The sequence below is a fragment of the Palaemon carinicauda genome, chromosome 32 (genome assembly GCF_036898095.1).
Source record: "Palaemon carinicauda isolate YSFRI2023 chromosome 32, ASM3689809v2, whole genome shotgun sequence".
Taxonomy (NCBI): Eukaryota; Metazoa; Arthropoda; class Malacostraca; order Decapoda; family Palaemonidae; genus Palaemon; species Palaemon carinicauda.
The window spans coordinates 79,737,856-79,762,340 of NC_090756.1; the positions used below are offsets into that span (position 1 = coordinate 79,737,856).

The 24,485-nt window shown below is 46.6% G+C and overlaps 1 protein-coding gene across 2 annotated transcripts in view; it reads right to left on the reverse strand.

The window, feature by feature from the left end:
• Positions 1-284: 284 nt before the first annotated feature.
• LOC137625405 (zinc finger protein OZF-like) overlaps positions 285-24,485 on the reverse strand; it is a 119,130-nt gene continuing 94,929 nt past the window's right edge. For both annotated transcript variants that reach the window (XM_068356294.1, XM_068356296.1), the window contains one exon: positions 285-2,577. In XM_068356294.1, the coding sequence (XP_068212395.1) occupies positions 1,006-2,370 (1,365 nt within the window). In that variant the 5' untranslated portion in view covers positions 2,371-2,577 and the 3' untranslated portion in view covers positions 285-1,005. The remainder of the gene's footprint in view (positions 2,578-24,485) is intronic.

A 24,485-nucleotide genomic window follows, 5' to 3' on the forward strand; every position in this document is an offset into this window, starting at 1 on the left:
GGTTCTTTTCAAGATGGTCAACGTTCCCTTGATGGCAGCAATCTGCAACCCACTTATGCTTGGCCAACTTCGTATTGCCTGAAGGTATTGTCTCAGGTTTTTCTTCATAAGTCCTGTTGCCCCCACCAAGAGGGGCATTATTCCTATTTCTTTCAGTTCACATGTATTTTTTCAGGTCAGTTTTTAGTTCATGGTATTTCGTGCCTCTAGGCTTTATTGAGTACTGTACTGGGTACTGTCACATCTATATTCTTCGCTGTTTCTTTTTCTTTATTCCAGATCACAATATCAGGTTTTATAGCATCTCCTTCCATATATCTTCCTGTTTGAATTACCTAATCATAAAAGATGGTAATGATCCTATTGGAGGTAACTGGATGTGGTTCATGCTCCCATACCTTATCTTTTACTTCAGTTTTGTATTATTTACATATTTTCCAACGTATATATTAACAGATTGTATTGCGGCAAGCTGTGTAGTGACCATCTGCAAGTAGAGTCTGGCAGGCTGAAACCAGATGACTAACATACTCAATTGCTGCATGACAAAACCTACACTGGTTATTTCCCGATGTGCCCTAATCTGATGTTCCTACTATTTTCTTGAAGCGATTTGTTAGGAGAACCTTGGTCTCGTGCTCCTCTTATTTTCCCAGGTGGTAAATCTGACTCTCCGATTTGTCCTCAAATACTCTGCTTCTACGTCTGTCCGTTGCCCCACCCCTCATATCTTGAGTAGGTGAAGCACAGGAGGAGTAATTTAATACTTTGAAACTCTAGTTATCCTTTTGGTTCCTTGCCTTGATGGATGCTACTAGGGCCTTGGACCAGGACTTTGCTGACCTGGTGGAGATCCCTGCTGGTTGCTCAATGCACCGGTTGCTCCACCGAATTGAGGGGACTGCTTTATGTTGGTCAGAACCTTTCCAGCATCTTTGCTTATTGTTTAACATCTTTTTTTCTGAGTTCCTCATCGTCCACCGCTTCTTATTTCATTCGAAGCCGTTACCCCGATTCTTCAATGTGAGGGGCTGTGTCCATTTGCAAGCTGGGGGACGCACAGGATGGCCCAAGGAGAAGGTTCATCGGTGAAGTGTGAATTCTAAAATGTCTGTTGAGATCACTTTTCTGAGCAAATGCTTTGCCACATAAATTACACTTGAAAGGCTTCTCACCAGTGTGAGTTCTATAATGTTTGGTGAGATGACTCTTCTGAGAAAATACTCTTTCACAGATATTGCACTTGAAAGGCCTCTCAGCGCTGTGAATGCTAAAATGACATGTTAGATTACCTTTTTGAGAAAATGCTTTGCCACAGATATTGCACTTGAAAGGCTTCTCCCCAGTGTGAATTCTATAATGATTTTTTAGATGATTTGTCCGAAAAAATGCTTGGCCACAGACGTCGCACTTGAAAGGCTTCTCGCCAGTGTGATTTCTATAATGTTTTTTCAGATCGCTTTTCTGAGAAAACGCTCTCTCGCAGATATTGCACTGAAATGGCTTCTCTCCAGTGTGAATGCTATTATGCGTTGTAAGATTACCTTTCCTAGCAAATGTTTTCTCACATATACCGCACTTGAATCGCCTCTCCCCAGTGTGAATTTGAATGTGGGTTTTGAGATGAGCTCTCTGAAAAAAAATTCTCTCACAGAACTTGCACTTGAATTGCTTATCCTTCTTTGTCGTATGAATTTTATGATGTTTGAGGAGGTTGATTTTCAGCACAAATGCTTTGTCACAGATATCACATCTATATGTCTCCATAGTATGAACTTTATGATGTACTATGAAATCACTTTGTAAAGTAAATATTTCTCCGCATTCTCTGCATACATACCGGCCTTCAGCGTCCATCTGCATGTGAGTGTTGAGGTTAACTACTGCATTATATTGTTTCTCTCCCACACCAACATCGGTGTCAGTTTTGGGATCATTGTCTTCACATAGATATGTGTCACAGTCACTGTTTTCGATCCTCTCTTCTTTAATCGTAATCCCCTCCTTGTCGACTTCCCCTTCATCACAGTCCTCTTTCAAACCTACTTCCGTCCATACATAGGTATCTACTCTTTCATCCTCTTCGTTGGGCTCCTCTCTGGAACTTTGTAAATCCTCCTCACTCGCCGATACATCATCGTGAGAATATTTCGCGTCCCTGTCGCTCGACTCGAATATTCCTGGCTCAGTTTTCAATTCTATTTCTGGCTCTATGAAAAGAATGCCATCCTCATAAAACGAATCATTTTCAACCGAATCATCCTTTTCCAGCTTGACTGCAGGAAGCGAAGACGAATCCTCACTTTCGCTGTTCATTGAGGATTCTGAGGATTCAGAATTCCTCATCTTATCCCTGTCACAAGATGACATCCTCTTTAATATTATCTTCCACAACCAACAAAGTGAAAGTTAAAGCTAATCTACCTATTATGAGAAAGCATACTTAATACTGTCTTACAACATGAGCCAAAAGGGACCCTTCCCTTTTCCCAGTCCTGTATCCCTTGCAGATATCTCCAGGAGTTTTCACAATCTTGCCACAAGAGTTGGATGATTATTTCTTCTTGGATGAAAAATCTGAAATGACAGAGAACAACTATCATTGGAAAAGGGAAAGGTGAATATGTTGCAGTTTTCTTTAAAAAAAAATGTTATTTTCATTAGTAAAATAAATTTTTGAATATACTTACCCGGTGATCATATAGCTGTCAGCTCTGCTGCCCGACAGAAAAACCTAAGGACGAAATACGCCAGCGATCGCTATACAGGTGGGGGTGTACATCAACAGCGCCATCTGTCGAGCAGGTACTCAAGTACTCGATGTCAACACAGAACCAATTTTCTCCTCGGCCCACTGGGTCTCTATTGGGGAGGAAGGGTGGGTCCTTTAATTTATGATCACCGGGTAAGTATATTCAAAAATTTATTTTACTAATGAAAATAACATTTTTCAATATTGAACTTACCCGGTGATCATATAGCTGATTCACACCCAGGGGGGTGGGTAGAGACCAGCATATATGTTAACATTAAGAGCTAAGTATTTCGTATTTCATTTTAGCAGTTATTCAAAATAACAAACATAAAATTAATAAGTACCTGGTAAGGAAGTCGACTTGAACAATTACTCTGCCTTTTTTAAGTACGTCTTCCTTACTGAGCCTCGCGATCCTCATAGGATGCTGAGCGACTCCTAGGAGCTGAAGTATGAAGGGTTGCAACCCATACTAAAGGACCTCATCAAAACCTCTAATCTAGGCGCTTCTCAAGAAAGAATTTGACCACCCGCCAAATCAACCAGGATGCGAAAGGCTTCTTAGCCTTCCGGACAACCCAAAAACAACAATAAAAAGCATTTCAAGAGAAAGATTAAAAAGGTTATGGGATTATGGGAATGTAGTGGTTGAGCCCTCACCCACTACTGCACTCGCTGCTACGAATGGTCCCAGGGTGTAGCAGTTCTCGTAAAGAGACTGGACATCTTTAAGGTAAAATGATGCGAACACTGACTTGCTTCTCCAATAGGTTGCATCCATTACACTCTGCAAAGATCTGTTTTGTTTGAAGGCCACTGAAGTTGCGACAGCTCTAACTTCATGTGTCCTTACCTTCAGCAAAGCATGGTCCTCCTCATTCAGATGGGAATGAGCTTCTCGAATCAAAAGTCTGATATAATAAGAAACTGCATTCTTCGACATTGGTAAAGAAGGTTTCTTAATGGCGCACCATAAAGCTTCTGATTGTCCACGTAATGGCTTAGTACGTCTCAAATAGTACTTAAGAGCTCTTACCGGGCATAGTACTCTTTCTTGTTCATTTCCAACCAAATTAGCAAGGCTTGGAATATCGAACGATTTGGGCCAAGGACGAGAAGGAAGTTCGTTTTTGGCTAAAAAACTGCTGTAAGGAACATGTAGCCGTTTCAGATGTAAATCCAATGTTCCTGCTGAAGGCGTGTATCTCACTGACTCTTTTAGCTGTTGCTAAGCAGACGAGGAAAAGAGTTTTCAAAGTGAGATCTTTAAAAGAGGCTGATTGAAGTGGTTCGAACCTTGCTGACATAAGGAATCTTAGTACCACGTCTAAGTTCCAACCTGGTGTGGCCAACCGACGCTCCTTCGAGGTCTCAAAAGACTTAAGGAGGTCCTGTAGATCTTTGTTGTTGGAAAGATCTAAGCCTCTGTGACGGAAGACTGCTGCCAACATGCTTCTGTAACCCTTGATCGTGGGAGCTGAAAGGGATCTTTCCTTCCTTAGGTATAAAAGGAAGTCAGCTATCTGAGTTACAGAGGTACTGGTTGAGGATACTGATTTAGACTTGCACCAGCTTCGGAAGACTTCCCACTTCGACTGGTAGACTTTGAGAGTGGATGTCCTCCTAGCTCTAGCAATCGCTCTGGCTGCCTCCTTCGAAAAGCCTCTAGCTCTCGAGAGTCTTTCGATAGTCTGAAGGCAGTCAGACGAAGAGCGTGGAGGCTTGGGTGTACCTTCTTTACATGCGGCTGACGCAGAAGGTCCACTCTTAGAGGAAGTGTTCTGGGAACGTCTACTAGCCATTGCAGTACCTCGGTGAACCATTCTCTCGCGGGCCAGAGGGGAGCAACCAACGTCAACCTTGTCCCTTCGTGAGAGGCGAACTTCTGCAGTACTCTGTTGACAATCTTGAACGGGGGGAACGCATAAAGGTCTAGATGGGACCAATCCAGAAGAAAGGCATCTATGTGAACTGCTGCTGGGTCCGGAATCGGTGAACAATAAATTGGGAGCCTCTTGGTCATCGAGGTTGCGAACAGATCTATGGTGGGCTGGCCCCACAAGGCCCATAGTCTGTTGCATACATTCTTGTGAAGGGTCCACTCTGTTGGGATGATTTGACCCTTCCGGCTGAGGCGGTCTGCCATGACATTCATGTCGCCTTGAATGAACCTCGTTACTAGGGATATGTTTCGATCTCTTGACCAGGTGAGGAGGTCCCTTGCGATCTCGTACAACGTCATCGAATGAGTCCCTCCTTGCTTGGAGATGTACGCCAAGGCTGTGGTGTTGTCGGAGTTCACCTCCACCACCTTGCCTAGAAGGAGGGACTTGAAGCTTCTCAAGGCCAGATGAACTGCCAGTAGCTCCTTGCAGTTGATGTGCAACTCGCTTTGAACCGCATTCCACGTGCCCGAGCATTCCCGACCGTCCAATGTCGCACCCCAGCCCGTGTCCGATGCGTCCGAGAAGAGAAGGTGGTCGGGGGTCTGAACAGCCAGTGGCAGACCCTCCCTGAGGAGAATGTTGTTCTTCCACCAAGTCAGTGACGACTTCATCTTCTCGGAAATAGGAACCGAGACCGCTTCTAGCGTCTTGTCCTTTCTCCAGTGAGCAGCTAAGTGAAATTGAAGGGGGCGGAGGTGGAGTCTCCCTAACGCGATGAACTGGTCCAGTGATGAAAGTGTCCCTATCAGACTCATCCACTGTCTGACTGAACATCGGTCCTTCTTCAGCATGGACTGGATGCATTCTTGGGCTTGACTGATTCTGGGGGCCGACGGAAAAGCCCGAAAAGCTTGACTCTGAATCTCCATTCCTAGGTATACTATAGTTTGGGATGGGACGAGTTGGGACTTTTCTATATTGACCAGGAGACCCAATTCCTTGGTCAGATCCAGAGTCCACTGTAGATTCTCCAGACAGCGACGACTTGACGCAGCTCTTAAAAGCCAGTCGTCCAAATAGAGGGAGGCTCTGATGTTTGCTAAATGCAGGAATTTGGCAATATTCCTCATCAGTTTGGTAAAAACTAGAGGTGCCGTGCTTAGGCCAAAGCACAGGGCTTGGAACTGGTATACAACCTTCCCGAAAACGAACCTTAGAAAAGGTTGGGAATCTGGGTGGATGGGGACGTGAAAGTAAGCGTCCTTTAGGTCTAACGAGACCATCCAGTCTTCCTTCCTGACCGATGCTAGAACCGACTTTGTCGTCTCCATGGTGAACGTCTGCTTTGTGACAAAGACATTCAGAGCACTGACGTCTAGCACCGGTCTCCACCCTCCTGTCTTCTTCGGCACTAAGAAGAGGCGGTTGTAGAAGGCCGGGGATTGATGGTCCCGGACTATGACTACCGCTCCCTTTTGTAGTAAGAGAGACACCTCTTGCTGTAAAGCTAGTCTCTTGTCCTCCTCTCTGTACCTGGGAGAGAGGTCGATGGGAGATGTTGCTAGAGGGGGCTTGCGCAAGAATGGAATCTTGTACCCCTCCCTGAGTAACTTCACAGACTGTGCGTCTGCGCCCCTGTTCTCCCAGGCCTGCCAGTAGTTCTTGAGCCTGGCTCCCACTGCTGTCTGAAGAAGGTGGCAGTCAGACTCTGCCTCTAGAGGACTTGGAACCCTTCTTCTTGCTCCCACGTTGACTTCCGGCACGAGCACCTCCTCTGCTGGAGGCTCTGCCACGAAAGGGTGGAATGAACCTTGACGCTGGAGTGTCCATCCTGGGTCTAGGCACGGAGGGCAAAGGGGTGGCTTTGCGTGCGGATGACGCCACCAGGTCATGGGTGTCTTTCTGGATCAAGGAGGCAGCAATCTCCTTGATCAACTCTTCAGGGAAGAGACACTTCGAGAGCGGAGCAAACATAAGCTCCGACTTTTGACATGGGGCGACTCCAGCTGACAAGAAGGAGCAAAGGTGATCCCGCTTCTTGAGGACCCCGGACACGAAAGAAGCCGCAAGCTCACTAGAACCATCCCGTATGGCTTTGTCCATGCAGGACATAATGAGCATGGAAGTTTCCTTATCAGAAGGGGAGGTCTTCCTGCTCAACGCTCCCAAACACCAGTCCAAGAAGTTAAAGACTTCGAATGCACGGAAAACTCCCTTCATAAGATGGTCCATATCCGAAGGAGTCCAGCAAATCTTGGAGCGTCTCATAGCCAGCCTGCGGGGAGAGTCAACCAGACTTGAGAAGTCGCCCTGGGCAGAGGCAGGAACTCCCAAGCCGAGAACTTCTCCCGTGGCATACCAGACGCTAGATCTGGAAGCAAGCTTGGCCGGGGGAAACATGAAGGATGTCTTCCCAAGTTGCTTCTTGGACTGCAACCACTCTCCCAGTACCCTTAAAGCTCTCTTGGACGAGCGAGCGAGTACGAGCTTCGTAAAGGCAGGTGCTGCTGACTGCATGCCTAAAGCGAACTCAGAGGGAGGCGAGCGTGGTGCTGCAGACACAAACTGATCCGGATATAAATCCTTGAACAGCGCAAGCACTTTCCTAAAGTCTAAGGAGGGAGGCGCGGTCTTGGGCTCGTCGATGTCCGAGTGTTGGTCGTCAAGATGTGCAGCTTCGTCATCATCAGAGAGTCCATCGTCTGAATGTTGAGGAGGAAGAGGCAACGGAGTAGGTAACAGCTGGACGGCTGAGTCCGGCAGCACAGGTGCATGCGTGGCTGCACTGGACCCAACGTCATGCCACTGTTGGTCAGTCTGAGAACTGGCAACAACCAAAGCTGAGGGGGTGCGCAAAGCGTCTACTCCCGACTGTGGAAGGATAGCGGAGACCACCGTGGGTTGCGGAGGCTGACGCACCGCGTCAAAACACGGCAGCTTAACTCCACCCTCCTGTTGTTGTGGTAGCTCACGAACGGCAACGGAGGGTTCCGTGCGTCTGTGAACGTCAGCATGCGTCTGGCAGGGTCGACTGCGCATGGGTGGAGGAGCTCTCACAGCTGGAGTGTGGGAGCAGGCAGCCTCAGCGTCTGCTGGGCGCACAACCGTGGCAGGTTGTAGGCTAACGGGTGCAGCGTCAACCTTCTCCGCACGAAACTCCTGCATAACAGCAGCTAACTGAGTCTGCATAGACTGCAGCAAAGACCACTTAGGGTCTACAAAAGCGGGTGCGGCAACAGACGGAGTTACTGTCTGTTGTGACTGAGGGTCTATAACAGCGGGTGCGGCAACAGACGGAGTTACTGTCTGTTGCGGTACCACTTTGCCTCTCTTAGGAGGTGTGCAGTCGTCGGAAGACTGCAGCGAGTCCGAACTGACCCAGTGGCTACACCTGGGCCGTTGGGCTTGCTCGGAAGGGACCTTACGTTTAAGAGGCCGTGAGACCTTGGTCCATCGTTTCTGTCGAGAAACCTCTTCCGCAGACGAGGAATGAACGGGCTCACTCGTCTTCTTGTGGGTGGGACGATCTAGGAAAGATACGTCCGAAACCACGGAGGGAACGTCTGTCCGCTGATTAAAGCCTGTCGAACCCTTTGGTCGTACGACATTGCTTCTCCCCTGGGCTTGGGAGCTTGCAAGAGGTCCCGGACTGGGAGGACGACAGGCACGAACAGACGCACCCTCTTGCGTAACACTGACACTTTTCACTGCACTGACACTCACTTCACTTCCCACTGCACTTTTACCTTTCAACTCCCTGACGTCAGCCATGAGTTGATTGCGGTCATTCGCCAATGACTCGACTCTCTCACCTAGAGCCTGGATGGCACGCATCATATCTGCCATTGAAGGTTGATGAGAGCTAGCAGGGGGGTCGGGTGCAACCACTACAGGGGAAGGAATAGGTTGAGGGGCATGGGGAGAGGAAAAATCAATTGAGCGAGACGAACTCCTCCTGATCCTATCCTTCTCTAGCCTACGTGCATATTTCAGGAATTCTTGAAACCCGAATTCCGAAAGCCCAACGCATTCCTCACATCGATCTTCCAATTGACAGGCTTTACCCCTACAATTGGAACAAACGGTGTGCGGATCGATAGAGGCCTTCGGAAGACGCCTTGAACAGTCCCTAGCGCTACACTTCCTGTACTTGGGGACTTGAGAAGGGTCAGACATCTTGAATTAGTCAAAGGGGGGAATTCAAAATCTATCCAAGTCGTCAACAAATAATCCAAAATCCAAAAAAGAATGCAAGGAAGTATTGAAGATAACTTCTGCACAGCGATAGCTAATAACCAGAAATGAATACTTCACCAAATAACGTGAAAATCAATCCAGAAAACAACAGCGTATTCAGTAGGTCTTGCCGGTGGCACGACAGAGAGAAAATTGGTTCTGTGTTGACATCGAGTACTTGAGTACCTGCTCGACAGATGGCGCTGTTGATGTACACCCCCACCTGTATAGCGATCGCTGGCGTATTTTGTCCTTAGGTTTTTCTGTCGGGCAGCAGAGCTGACAGCTATATGATCACCGGGTAAGTTTAATATTGAAAAAGGACTTTTCAAACAAAACTTCATTTGTTTTTGTTATATATTTAAAGGCTATTAAAATCTCTTCCCACATCTTAATGCAGTTACACTTGGTACACAGTCCAGAGTTATTTGATATTAATTTTTCCTAGCACTACAAACCAGAGTCCTTTATTAAAAGAACATACAGCCAAGCTGGAACAGTTGGTAATTCATTAACAAATAGCAAACAACAGGTGCTATGTGTGGATGGGTAACCCCACTCGATTTACAATTATTATTGTTATTACTTGCCAAGCTACAACCCTAGTTGGAAAAGCAAGTTGTTATAAGCCCAAGCACACCAACAAGGAAAAAATAGCCCAGTGAGGAAAGGAAATAAGGAAATAGATTTAAGATATATGAAGTATTGAACATCTAAAATAAAATATTTTAAAAACATTAACATTAAAACAAATTTCCTATATAAACCATAAAAGACATGTCAGCCTGTTCAACATATAAACATTTGCTGCAAGTTTGAACTTTTGAAGTTCCACAGATTCAACTACCCGATTAGGAAGATCATTCCACAACTTGGTCACATCTGGAATAAAACTAGAATGTGTAATATTGAGCCTCATAGTGGAGAAGGCTTGACTATTAGAATTAAATGCAGGCCTTTGCATCAATTCTATCTCCTGAATGTAGATCTGGGATTGCAGAATCCCTTAATAGAGATCTAGCTAAAATTAGTACTTGGTGCAAATTAATGGGTATTAAGTTGAATCCTAACAAAATCAAAAATTTTAAGTAATTTTTATTTTTCCTAACATACTTACCGAGAACTACTTTCTTAGGAGTTACCTGTAATCTCCTCTCTACTGACCAGAGTTTTGTGTAGTATACCCTAAAACCCATTTTCTATGGAGGGCTATCGCGGGCGTAAGAGAACGTGCCCCGAGGGTAGCTTTTGCGCTAGGTCGAGGTCCGCCTGGGTCGTGAGCGTCAGTAAGTTCTTCGGATGTTGCACAATTCTCGCAAGGGCAGGGAGGCACTCGGGGAAGGTAGGGAGGGCCATTACCCGAAAGTAGTTCTCGGTAAGTATGTTAGGAAAAATAAAAATTACTTAAAATTTTTGATTTGTTCCAACACGAATACTTACCTCAAACTACTTTCTTAGGAGACTTACACCTTAGGAGGTGGGAGTGCCTTTCTGACCTTCAGACCCAGAAGCGGAAGCCTAGAGGCCTAGGTAGAAACAAAACATACTAGGAAAACGGACGATAGGGCAACTACACAAAGAGCTCACGTTAGTGTCTAAGTACTCACCCTTTGAAAAACTTCTTCTGATGTTGAATCCAGTAACGCAGTTGCGGAGAACGTGTTATCCAATGGTTACAGGAGGGTTATCTCCGATAAAGATAGGGAAAAACGGGGAATAGGGTGAAAGGGAACGAACCTGTGTCTCCCGGTTTGCTATCCACGATTGAGCCTGGGGCTTTTACCGTTAAATCACTTGGAGCGCTGAGATGACTGTTCCAATGGAGAACCCGTCTAAGGACTTCCTCGAGTAGTCCTTGAGGTAATGGGCAGTAAAGGTTGACTGGTTAGACCAGGTACCTGCCCGAAGGATCTGACCCACTGCCATGTTTTTCTCAAAGGCTAAGGACGTACTCAGACTCCTGATGTCATGGGGTTTGGGGACGCCTGGTAAGGCCAGGGCTTCTTCCCTGTAGGCCCTGGCAATAACCTGTCTCAACCAGAAGGAAATGGTATTCTTGGATACCTGTTTCTTAGTAACACCTGTGGAGACGAAGAGGCTCTTGATGCCTGGCCGGAGATGAGCCGTCCTTTCAAGGTATTTTCTAATGGCACGGACCGGGCATAACTTCAAATCCTCAGGATTCCCCGTCCTAGGGATAGCTGGTAGAGAGAAACCTTCGAATTTTGGATCCCAGACAGCTGGGTTCTGGGTCTTCGCCACAAAAGAAGGAACGAACTTGAAAGATATTTCCTTCCACCCCCTCGAATGAGAGACGTCATAAGACAGCCCATGGATCTCCCCTACTCTTTTAGCGGAAGCCAAGGCTAGCAAAAAGACTGTCTTGAGAGTGAGATCCCTGTCTACAATATCTTTCATTGGTTCGAAGGGGGGGCCACTTAACATCTTCAGGACCCTAGCTAAGTCCCACTGAGGCACCCTAACTGCTTGTGGGGGGCAGGACTGCTCGAAGCTCCTGACAAGCATCGAGATGTGCCTAGAGGAACCCAGGTCGATGCCCTTCAGGAGGAAGACTTTACCCAAGGCGGCCCGCACTCCTTTTATAGCTGGGATTGACATTCCAATTTTGTCCCTGAGATATACTAGAAAGTCCGCTATGTCTGGGACCGAGGCTTTGAGGGGTTTAATGTGCCTCGAAGCGCACCACTTCGTGAAGGAGGCCCACTTAGCTTGGTAGACCGCTGCTGACGACCTTCTCAGGTATAGCGACATCCTCTTAGCAGTAGCTGATGAATACCCCTCCTTCTTCAGGAGTCGCTCGATAGTCTCCAGGCGTGAAGACGTAGAGACTGTGGATTGTCGTGAAATCTGAGAAAATGCGGTTGTTGTAGAAGGTCTGACCTGTCGGGGAGTGGCCACGGAGGTTGACTTGTCAGGTCTTTTAGGTCTGCGAACCACTCTCTCTCCGGCCACCAGGGCGCTACCAAAGTCATCCTTAAGTTCCGGGCAGTCCTTACTCTGTTGAGTACTTGCCTTATCAACGTGAAGGGGGGAAAAGCGTACACGTCTAGGTTGTCCCACTTGTGCTGAAAGGCATCCTCCAAGGCTGCCTTCGGGTCTGGGACAGGAGAACAATACACGGGAAGTTGCGCGTTCAGTTTGGTTGCAAAGAGGTCCATCACCGGGGAACCCCAACGTTGGATGATGAGCCTGGCTACTTCTGGAAGGAGGGACCATTCTGTCCCTACTATTTGACCCATCCTGCTGAGACCGTCGGCCAGCACGTTCTTTTTCCCGGGGATGAACCTTGCTAATAACACAACCTGGTTCGTATCTGCCCAATCTAGTATCTCTAGGGCGAGATCGCACAATTCCCTTGATTTCAAACCTCCTTGTTTCTTTATGTACGCTACTACTGTGGCGTTGTCGCACATCAACGCCACAGTGTTTCCCCTTAGAAGATCGACGAAGTGTAGGCAAGCTTTCTGGACTGCATTCAACTCTAGGACATTGATGTGTAGGTTCTTTTCCCCGTCCATCCAGGTTCCTCTCGCTGTCTCGTCGAGAAGATGGGCTCCCCATCCCTGGTTGGAGGCGTCTGTGAACAGAAGTAACTCGGGAGGGTCGTTCGCGAAGGGCATCCCCTTGAGCGAGTTCGATCGGCAATGCCACCATTCCAGGGAGGGCATTGTGTTTGGCAGTACTGGGATTAGTTCTTGTTGCGAGTCCAGTTGGCACCAGAGGTTCTTCAGGTTCCATTGGACGGCTCTGACCCTGATTCTCCCCTGGGGAACCAGTTTTTCCAACGACACCAGATGCCCTATTAGTCTTTGCCAGTCCTTCGCTCTCCTGGGTTGCCCCGACAGGAACGGACGAAGGATCTCCCTCAGATTGCTTATTCTGTCTTCCGAAGGAAATGCTTTTCCCAGAAGGGTATCTAGTGTCATCCCCAAATAGGTCATTCTGGTGGAGGGGGATAGGTTCGATTTTTCCGGGTTGATCACGATACCCAGATCCTTGCAAAACTGGAGAAGTTTCATCCCTTGCTCCTTCAAGACGTCCTTCGAGGAGGAAAGAAGCAACCAGTCGTCCAGGTACCGGATGAGGCGAATGCCTCGTTCGTGAGCCCACACTGAGACTGTCGTGAAGACTCTCGTGAATACCTGGGGCGCTGTTGACAATCCGAAGCAAAGGGTCTTGAATTGCAGGATCTGGGTACCCCATTTCACCCGGAGAAACTTCCGACTCGAGGGGTGGACCGGAATTTGGAAGTAAGCGTCCTTGAGGTCTATGGTCATCATGTAATCTTTCTCCCTCAAGGACAGCAGGACTGACTTCGGTGTGTCCATTTTGAAGTCTGTCTTCCTTATGAATTTGTTGAGGGCCGACAGATCTATAACCGGCCTCCACCCCCCTGTCGCTTTTTCCACCAGGAACAGACGACTGTAGAAACCTGGACCTGGGTGTAGGATCTCCTCCATGGCACCCTTCTCCAACATGGAGGACACCTCCTCTTGAAGGGCGGCTCTCTTCAACGGACCCTTGGGAACCAGCCACTCCGACCGGATGGCCGGAATTAGAGGGGGGGGGGGGGTTCTGCTAAGAACGGTAGCCTGTAGCCCCCCCTTCAGTACGGACACTGTCCAGGGCTCTGCTCCGTGAGCTTTCCATGCTTGCCAATATAGTCTGAGGCATCCCCCAACCTGAGGCTTGGGCAGGGATAGGGGGCCTCCCACTCTATCTCCTCCTGGAGGAGCGGCCTGAACGGCCTCTCCTCGAGGAAGAATAACCTGTTCTAAAGGAGGCTGAAGCTGCCTCTTCCATTCGCATAGGGGACCTACCTCGGGGGCTGAGGCGCTGAGGCCCAGGAGGAAGAAGGAGCTTCTCTCTTCGTCATGCTAGGAGAGGCCTGAGACGTCGCGGCACTATCTGAGACTGACCTCTTGTAGGGCGGTCTCCTTACCGGCGTAGGCCTGGGCGTGTTTAATTCTTTCCTTTTAGACACCTTCTCCATGATCGCCTCCAAGTCCTTTAAGGGAAACAAGGAGTCACCCCACAAGGGAAGGCTCCTCATGGCCCTTGCCTCTCTGTCTGGGACCTTCCGGGACACCTTCGCCAGGATGGTGTCTCTCTTGCGAAGCACCCAATTCGCTGTCAGGGCGAGGGACTGGTAAGTCAGGAACTTAAGATTCTTGCCCCCGGAGGTGATAAGCTCCCTCAGGAGGCTTTGCTGTTCCGGGTCTGTAGGGTCAAAAGTAGCTTGCACCCCTACTAATGTGGAAGCCCACCAGTCTAGCCAAGAGGAGACGTGTACTAGGTCCCTAGACATTTCCTCCATCATCGCAGCCTCCGATGGAGAAAAACAGACTGGGGCTGAAGAGGCTCTGTCCTCCGAGACGCCCTGCCCCAGAATGTCGAGAGAAGGTTCTACTTTGCAGGCTCCCGGCCGTCATCCTTCTGGTACATAGACCTTGCTCTGCGTTTTGAGCCCCTGGAGCAACTTAGAAGAGCTCTGAGTCTTGGGGGCTTCGGCATTACCTGCCACCACTCTATCCACGTGCTCCTGTCCCAAGACGAGATCCCAGGCTACAGGAAGAGCCAGGGAGGTTTTGGGCTGGGCAGGAGCCTGCATCAACCGGATAAGGCCGGACCTCCAATAGTCCTCGTCGGTAGCCACCGGTTCCTCGATCTTGTGATGTCTCCTGATTAGGCCAATTACTCTTCTATAGGCCGAGTCCTCCGTCGGGGAACCCTCTCTACCGTCGGCCGAAGCCTCGGCTTGAGCCCGGGGAGCCAGGTCACCGGGCACTCCCACCGGGCGCCTTGGTCCTGGCACCACAGGCACTCCCCTGCAGAGGTACTGGTCCTCCCCAGCGGAGGTCTCCGCACCAGGGGCGGGGGTTAGGACAGGCATCGCCGAACAGGCGAGGACTAGTGTCCGATCCTGTTCCCTGGAGGACGAGGACGCGGCTCCCGTGGGCTGACCTGACAGCGGGAACTGTTCCTTAAAGTCCGAGGGCCGCACCAGCTGGGCTGGTTCGGCCAGGCTGCCCGAAAGGAAGCGTGGTTCCCCCCGCTGGGCGGGGTGAACCGGAGGCTTCGCGGTCTTACGCCTGCCTGCAGAGTCCTTCTCGCGTTTCTCCCTGCGAGGGTCATAACTATGCTTGGAGGATGGTCTCCTTGGCGAGAACTCCCTGGACCGCCGGTCCGGGGAACACTGTATCTCCGACTCACGGGGTACGAAAACCCAATCGCCATCGGGTGACCTACTCCTGTGTTTCCTTCGTGGAGAACGGGAGCGCCTCCTGCTGTACCTGGAACGTGATCTTGAGCGGGAACGCCTGCTCCTGGACCGCTCCCTCCGACGCCGATGTCTCCTTCTGGCTTCTTCTCCCGACGAGAAAGACTCCTCCGAAGAGCCCGACGTAACTGTACCTACCGTACGGCGGGCGGGAGCGGGGCCCGCGGGGGACTTCGCGACTCGTTGTGTACCCGAGGTAGAGGGTTGCAGGAAGGCTTCAGGAACTTCCGTGAGAGGGGTTGGAAAGGAGGGTTGGCGCCCAACACTAGGGAACCAGGAATCCAGGCCCTCTTCCATCCGCATAGGGGACCTACCTGGTGTCTTAGGAAGCTTCCATCCGAAGGCATCACTCCCTGCGGAACCTAACTTACCCTGGTTGTCGCCGCCTGCCGAAGAACCTGAAATACAGGCCCACGAAGGGGGCGAAGACACAGAAACAACATTGCTACACCACAAGGGGTCACCGGAGGAAACGTGCCCCCCAAGCACAAGGGACGAGTCTCCAGAGCTCCCTGACACAGCACTACCGGGCTCCTCACTAGCCCAAGAAGGCCCTGCAACCCCCACTTCACATTCACCAGACTCCTGGGGAAGAACGCTCGGTTCTTTCCCCACGATGGACTTACCTCGTCCCCTACTCTGGTTAGGGGAAGGAGAGACAGAAGCCCCGTCAGACCGTTCACTGGGCGACGGTAGCGGCGAAGAAACACTAGCTTTCCTGGGTGAACGCTTCGACGATTTCTTTTTCTTCGTGCCGTAACGCACCCACTGAATATCACTCCAACCAACACACACGAGGCACGTATCCGAAGACGAACAAACTTTGCCCCTACAGGAAGAGCAAAGGGAGTGAGGGTCCACTTCAGGTTTGGAGAGGAACGCTCCACACGATTTTCCGGCTCTAGGCCCAGGACAACGGCGGATCTGCTCCATAACGCACAAACACAAGACACAGGAACGCAGGGAATCAAAGGAATACACTTGGGAAGCACAAGGAAGGGTAGTGAACACACAGGAACACAAAAAATGAGCACAAGTTACCACGCGGTAAACACGTGGGACACACGTGGCGCACACAAAGGGTCGAGAGAGACGAGAGCGACGTGGTGACACGTCGCGACCAGAGAACTTACTGACGCTCACGACCCAGGCGGACCTCGACCTAGCGTAAAAGCTACCCTCGGGGCACGTTCTCTTACGCCCGAGATAGCCCTCCATAGAAAACGGGTTTTAGGGTATACTACACAAAACTCTGGTCGGTAGAGAGGAGATTACAGGTAACTCCTAAGAAAGTAGTTCGAGGTAAGTATTCGTGTTGGAACAAACTCAATGTATGATAGTAAGTAGGTCAAGGACAATGGCTCCTCAACATCTGGATCTCAGCATTGATATTTACTTTTGAGAAACATTACCAACTCTCCAACAAGTGCTAAAAGCTCCTTTTATTGCAAAATTGCATAAAATAACAGATAACTTTGGAGCTAAGAAAAATAGGCTTTATAAAAACAAAGGAAAAATAACATTTGGGTCTACACTGCCATAAGCATCAAGGTTCATCAAGAGACCTTTAATTTCATGAAAATGAAGAGCTAACCCACTTAGGTTAGCCTCAGGAAACAGGAATGAGGAAGATCAAGTTTCTCATTACTCTGTTTACTGTCAAACACATTAGCCAAAAGGGTTGCCTTTTCCTTTGGACAGTGAGTGACAGAGCCATCTGGTTTAAGTAGAGGAGGAACTGTTGCATCCACACCAAAGAGTGCAAATTTAAGGGTAGTCCACCACTTATGATACTGGGTTGTACCAGAAAGGGTTTCTTTTATGGTTAAATTGTACTCCTTTTCAGTTGAGGCATAAACTCTGAGCAAAAGCTCTAAGCTGAGTATAGTTATTCCACGTCAAATCTAATCCGTTACCCTTCCAAAGATGATAGGCCTCCTGCTTCTCCAAATAAGCACATCTACAATCATCATTGAACCACGATTTGTCCTTCACTCGGTACCTTACTACAAGAGAAGGGATATGCCTATATATTATATTGACTAGATTTTCATTCAAAAGAACAACAGGATCAATACTTCTATACAATTGTGACCAATTCAAGCCCAAAAGATCCCTTAAAATCCCATTCCAGTCTGCTTGAGATTTCATATAAATCTTACATGAGTATGATATATCAGGGACAGGCTGCTCAGTCTTCACTACTAATGAAATCAAGGCATGATTATATGTCCCAAGTGGAGAACCAACTTCCTTGTTATAACACCAGGGGAGTTGGTGTATACAAGGTCCAAGCAGGTACCAAACCTGTGAGTAGCTTCACTTATGGTTTGGTCACAGCCTGATTCAGAGGCAAAGTCTAAAGCTCTTAAGCCATGGCGATTGGTAGGAGAAACAGAACTTAACCACTCCTTATGGTGAGCATTGAAATCACCAACAAAGACAAAAGAAGCCTTTCTATCATCTTCTTGTAACTTAGCCATAATGGTGAGAAGACAATCGAAGAGAGTCATCCATGTCTGGATTGCAGTAGCTCAAACACAAATAGAAGTTGTTATATCTACCACAAACTTTTATTACCTGAATCTCATGACATCCACATTGATAGCAGGACTTATGAGAAGCAGGGTACTCGGTCCTAATATACACCACCATTCCCCTGGCCCTAGGGATGGCATCATGTTTCAACATTATTGGCTTCTAAAAACCAGTTATAAGGAGCTCAGATGAGTGCCTCATATTAGAAACCAAAGTTTCTGAGCACAAAAGAATATCATACTGTCTGGATGCAACTGTAAGGTTTTGGATATTTGCATGAAGACCACGAATATTGCAATACAGTACAGCAGACGACACTGACGAAGTCTAGGACGTACTGGTCTCGGATTTCACTCAATGTCTCCAGCCAGCATGAGAATTAATGGTGATAAAAATGATAGATCTTACTTAAAAACTAAATTCACAAGAATGATAAAAACAATATGTACAGAAATACATATAAAGTGATTGATCAAATCAAGAGAATATAGAAAAAAAAGTCAGAAAAACTGGTCAACATGGAGGAGCCAATACACCATTCAAAGCTAAAATATCTTCCAAGATAGACACAACTGAAGGAAGGACAATAAGGATGGTTTTGAAAAGAAAAAGAAACAGATTAGGAAAAGGCAAGCACTTGATAAACCACCAGGCATCCATGACCCTTCTATTACGCCTGCCCACCACACAATTTCAAAAAAAGAGGAAGAAAAAAAAGATAGCATAGTGTGCCCGATTGTACCCTCAAGCAAGAGAACTTTAACCCTAGACAGTGGAAGACCATGGTACAGAGGCTATGGCACTACCCAAGCCTAGAGAACAATGGTTTGATTTTGTTATGTCCTTCTCCTAGAAGATCTGCTTACCATAGCTAAAGAGTCTCTTCTACCCTTACCAAGAGGAAAGTGTCCACTGAACAATTATAGTGCAGTAGTTAATCTCCACTGTGAAGAAGAATGGCTTGGTAACCTCAGTGTATTCAAGTGTATGAGGACACAGCAGAATGTGTGAATACAATAGGCCAAACTATTCTGTGTATGTGTAGGCAAAGGATAACTAAGCTGTAACTAGAGAGTGGGGTCCAATGTAGTACTGTCTACCCAGTCAAAGGACCCAATAACTCTCTAGCAGTAGTATCTCAATGGGTGGCTGATACCATGGTCAACCTGATAACTCGGTAGGAAAGGAAGAGTGTTACAATTACTAAGATAAGTTAATACTTCTCCTTAAAAAGCACCCCAATGGTGAAATGAGGTCTCCTACCCCCAAACATTAGTCCCAAAGACTGATGGGACATAGCAGGTAGAAATTTAGAAGAACATCATGAACTGTAAGGTCGCATCGACATCAGTTTCATGCATAGCCAAAGTTCATTCCTAAGGTTTGCTCGTAGCGTTCTTGCGTTTCTTGGAAAACTCATCAGTCATGGTAGCTTCAAATAGTACACAGGCGATAAGGATCAACGACTGGTATCGACAAACCTGCCACATTTCTTGCAGGATTTTACTGGACTCGACCACATCTCCCTATTAGGTTCTATTTATCAACGGTCACACTCTGTAAAGAGAAAAAAAGAAAATCAAATTCCAGAGATCGGTGAGAGGCACCAACAGTACATACTACAGTCGAAGTCAAAAGTGGCAGACTCTCTGAATGACAGGTGAATGAGCTTCCCCCATCCCCGTATGTAGTTATAACTACCTCGTTAACAATTCAATGGCAGTTTCAGGTTGCGCGGAAGTCATCCTCCTATTAAAGAACAATGGTTTGTATACTTATAAGAACAAACTTTAATTTGAAAGATAAAAATATAAAAAAAAAGCTTTTCTTAAATTGATCTTTAGTTCACCCGAAGAGCACCGACTACTCGTTGATATAGAATGAGAGCTTGGATGAAGGTTTCCCTAAACCTGTGAGAGTGAACACTAGTTTTTCTCAAGAGTCACAGCATATCATTATCAATTTGGGAGTCAAATAAATTAACTAATAATACAGAGTACCGTTTTACCACATTACTGTATGCTCTCTTAAATTTAATCTTTATATGTATTTGCCACATTTGTTTGTTCCCCCAATTTTATGTTCTTTTTCAGGAATGTTAAGCTGAAGTGATGATGATGGCCTAAGTGATATTTTCCTGTTGTTTTTTGTGACACCAGAACTGACTGGGGAAGAAAAAGGAAGGTGGACCTTTTGCTATTTCCAAAAAATAAAATAAAAATCAATTAAATCCATATACTGTAGACCTTTATGGTTTCCTTTCAAATAGTAGCTATATAAATGTATCATGCAGAAATTCTGCTGGGCGTTGATGCATGCAGAGAACGATAATCAAGACATTCATCTACTATTTGCACAGTCTGTTTATTAGTGTATAGACACTAATGACTCATTTGGCAGTGTAATAACGATTCCTACATTGAGTGAAAAACAATATTGTGGGATTCTGATGAATATGTTTTGATTCAGTGTTTGAAATTTAGTGATAAGGTCGGATTGAGTATTGTAGTAGCAAAGTATCTGCTGTATAAAAACGGATTTTGTCGTAGGAAAAATGTATTTTTGGGCTCGAGCCATGTGTTCCTGATGGAGGTTCTTTCAGGCAGCTTCCTACTATATAATATATCTGCGAGTGATATTACAAGAAAATTAGCGTCAGGTATCACGGGGTTCTAATCCCCGGAACGACTATCCCAAGATATCGTGTATAATCGGGGACGTATCTGTAGATAACTACAGATATCTGCACCACTAACAGACTTAACCCAGTCTAGTTAAGGTTAGGTTTAATATCTGTTACTGAAGATGAAACTGAAGAAAATGTAATAAAATATATACAATAGTATGTATATGCAGATAAATGAATAAATTAGATTACAGGTACAAGAAGTATATTTGCTCCTGGCCATAGTAATGTACCACAAAGGCCACACACTATAAAAGCAAGGTGTGTTTGGTGTGCAAATCTGCATCCATGTCTCTCTATCTCTCTTAAGCAAGTCAACTGTTGATGTTGTGTTCATTCTGCAAAGGCACGCTCGTTCCAAACCATTGAGGGTTGAATAGAGGTTCAAAGCTAATGGTACAGTGTAGTGGGGCTCAGGGTACTAAAAGCAAGAATTAAACATTCTACGTATTTTCTACTCTTTTTGTATGAGTGTAGTTCAATAATCTTATAAATTCAATTCCAGCACTCATGATTTTAAATTGAAATAAATATTTATCAAACCTAACCTTATATAGTCTAGCAACAATACTGTACCATAAAAAAATTGAATTTTAATGATAAAATTTAGCGTTTATACGCTCACTTGAGATTCATATGGCTTTATCTAAAAACCTACCATTACATCGATATATATCTTTTAAGAATATTTCTCTTTTCCCTCACTTCCCATTGCCAACGTCCTCCATCCCCAGTACACTACTTCTGTACAGATGGTGTTGTCAGGCAAGAAGCGTGGGCCAGTAGAAGTGAATTCGACAGCTTCTTGACCTCTCTTACTTAAGTCTTACTAAGGATGAATATAGTACTCTTGGTACCCAAATCCCACAAAACAAACTAGGAACCTTCTTTCTAATACTTTCTGTTTTGCCTAGATAAACATTCACATCCATAACAGGGCAAAGAAGCCTATTCTTAGAGGCACTAACCGCCTTCCTTTCTAAAAATGGAATGTGGATAACCGAGGGAGACTTCGCTAACCAAGACAGACAAAATCATTTTATCCTTCAAAAAAGTCAGCCTCCTTGGAGAGAGCCTAAGGTTCACTAATTTGGACAAAGCCAAAAGAAAGAGAGTTTTGGAGATAAGACCCTTGAAAGAAAGGCCTTCCAAAGGCTCGAAACATGGAACTTACAAATATGTTATTTTGATAATAAAATAAATTTTTGAATATACTTACCCGGTGATTATATAGCTGCAACTCTGTTGCCCGACAGACAACTCTACGGTAAAAACTCGCCAGCGATCGCTACACAGGTTGCGGGTGTGCCCAACAGCGCCATCTGTCGTCCAGATACCCAGTACTCAATGTAAACAAAGACTCAATTTTCTCCTCGTCCCACTGCGTCTCTATTGGGGAGGAAGGGAGGGTCCTTTAATTTATAATCACCGGGTAAGTATATTCAAAAATTTATTTTATTATCAAAATAACATTTTTCAATATTTAACTTAGCCGGTGATTATATAGCTGATTCACACCCAGGGGGGTGGGTAGAGACCAGCAATATATGTTTACACTTTTATGAGCTAAGAGTTTTTATTTCATTTTAGAAGTTATCAAAATAACAAAAACAAAATAAATAGGTACCTGGTAAGGAAGTCGACTTGAACAATTTCTCTGCCTTTTAAGTACGTCTTCCTTACGGAGCCTCGCGATCCTCTTAGGATGCTGATCGACCCCTAGGATCTGAAGTATCAAGGGTTGCAACCCATACAACAGGACCTCATCAAAACCCCTAATCTAGGCGCTCTCAAGAAATGACTTTTACCACCCGCCAAATCAACCAGGATGCAAAAGGCTTCTTAGCCTTCCGGACAACCCAAAAAACAACAATAAAAACATTTCAAGAGAAAGATTAAAAGGGTATGGAATTAGGGAATTGTAGTGGTTGAGCCCTCACCCACTACTGCACTCGCTGCTACGAATGGTCCCAGTGTGTAGCAGTTCTTGTAAAGAGACTGGACATCTTTCAAGTAAAATGACGCGAACACTGACTTGCTTCTCCAATAGGTTGCGTCCATTATACTTTGCAGAGATATATTTTGCTTAAAGGCCACGGAAGTTGTTACAGCTCTAACTTCGTGCGTCTTCACCTTAAGCAAAGTTCGGTCTTCCTCACTCAGATGTGAATGAGCTTCTTGTATTAACAATCTGATAAAGTCTGACCAAGCATTCTTTGACAAAGGCAAGGATGGTTTCTTAACTGAACACCATAAAGCTTCAGATTGGCCTTGTAAAGGTTTAGTACGCTTTAAATAGAACTTAAGAGCTCTAACAGGGCATAAGACTCTTTCTAGTTCATTGCCTACGATCTCCGATAAGCTGGGGATATCGAAAGATTTAGGCCAAGGCCGAGAAGGCAGCTCATTTTTGGCTAGAAAACCAAGTTGTAGCGAACAAGTGGCTTTTTCTGACGAAAATCCTATGTTCTTGCTGAAGGCATGAATCTCACCGACTCTTTAGCCGAGGCTAAGCATACCAGGAAAAGAGTCTTAAGAGTGAGATCTTTCAGGGAGGCTGATTGTAACGGCTCCAACCTGTCTGACATGAAGAATCTTAGTACCACGTCTAAATTCCATCCAAGGGTAGCCAAACGACGCTCCTTGGTGGTCTCAAAAGACTTAAGGAGGTCTTGCAGATCTTTATGTTTGGAAAGATCTAAGCCTCTATGCCGGAAGACCGATGCCAACATGCTTCTGTAGCCCTTGATAGTGGGAGCTGAAAGGGATCGTCCTTTTCTCAGGTATAAGAGAAAAACAGCTATTTGAGCTACAGAGGTACTGGTCGAGGATACAGAAACTGACTTGCACCAGTCTCGGAAGACTTCCCACTTCGATTGGTAGACTCTAATGGAAGAAGCTCTCCTTGCTCTAGCAATCGCACTGGCTGCTTCCTTCGAAAAGCCTCTAGCTCTCGAGAGTCTTTCGATAGTCTGAAGGAAGTCAGACGAAGAGCGTGGAGGCTTTGGAGTACCTTCTTTACGTGTGGCTGACGTAGAAGGTCTACCCTTAGAGGAAGACTACTGGGAACGTCTACTAACCATCGAAGTATCTCGGTGAACCATTCTCTCGCGGGCCAGAGGGAAGCAACTAACGTCAACCTTGTCCCTTCGTGAGAGGCGAACTTCTGCAGTACCTTGTTGACAATCTTGAACGGTGGGAATGCGTAGAGATCCAGATGTGACCAATCTAGGAGGAAAGCATCTATATGTATTGCTGCTGTGTCCGGGACTGGAGAGCAATAGATTGGAAGCCTCTTGGTCAGCGAGGTTGCAAAGAGATCTATGGATGGTTTTACCCCAAGTGGCCCAAAGTCTCTTGCACACATCCTTGTGGAGGGTCCATTCGGTTGGAATTACTTGCCCTTTCCGACTGAGACAATCTGCTATGACGTTCAAGTCGCCTTGGATGAACCTCGTTACTAGGGAGATGTCTTGACCTTTTGACCAGATGAGCAGGTCCCTTGTGATGTACAACGTCAGTGAGTGGGTACCTCCTTGTTTGGAGATGTACGCCAAGGCCGTGGTGATGTCCGAGTTAACTTCCACCACTTTGCCTCGAAGGAGAGACTTGAAGCTTTTCAAGGCCAGATGTACTGCCAACAGCTCCTTGCAGTTGATATGCATGCTCCTCTGACTTGAGTTCCACAGTCCTGAGCATTCCCGACCGTCTAGTGTCGCGCCCCAGCCCACGTCCGATGCGTCCGAGAAGAGAACATGGTAGGGAGTCTGAACAGCCAGGGGAAGACCCTCTCTTAGGTTGATATTGTCCTTCCACCAAGTCAGACAAGACTTTATCTTTTCGGAAACCGGGATCGAGACCGCTTCTAGCGTCTTGTCCTTTTTCCAGTGAAAAGCTAGATGGTATTGAAGAGGACGGAGGTGTAGTCTTCCTAGTGACACAAATTGTTCCACGGATGACAGCGTCCCTACCAGACTCATCCACAGCCTGACTGAGCAGCGTTCCTTCTTCAGCATCTTCTGGATGGATAGCAGGGCTTGATCTATTCTGGGGGCTGATCGTCTTGTTGTTCAGCAACGTCCT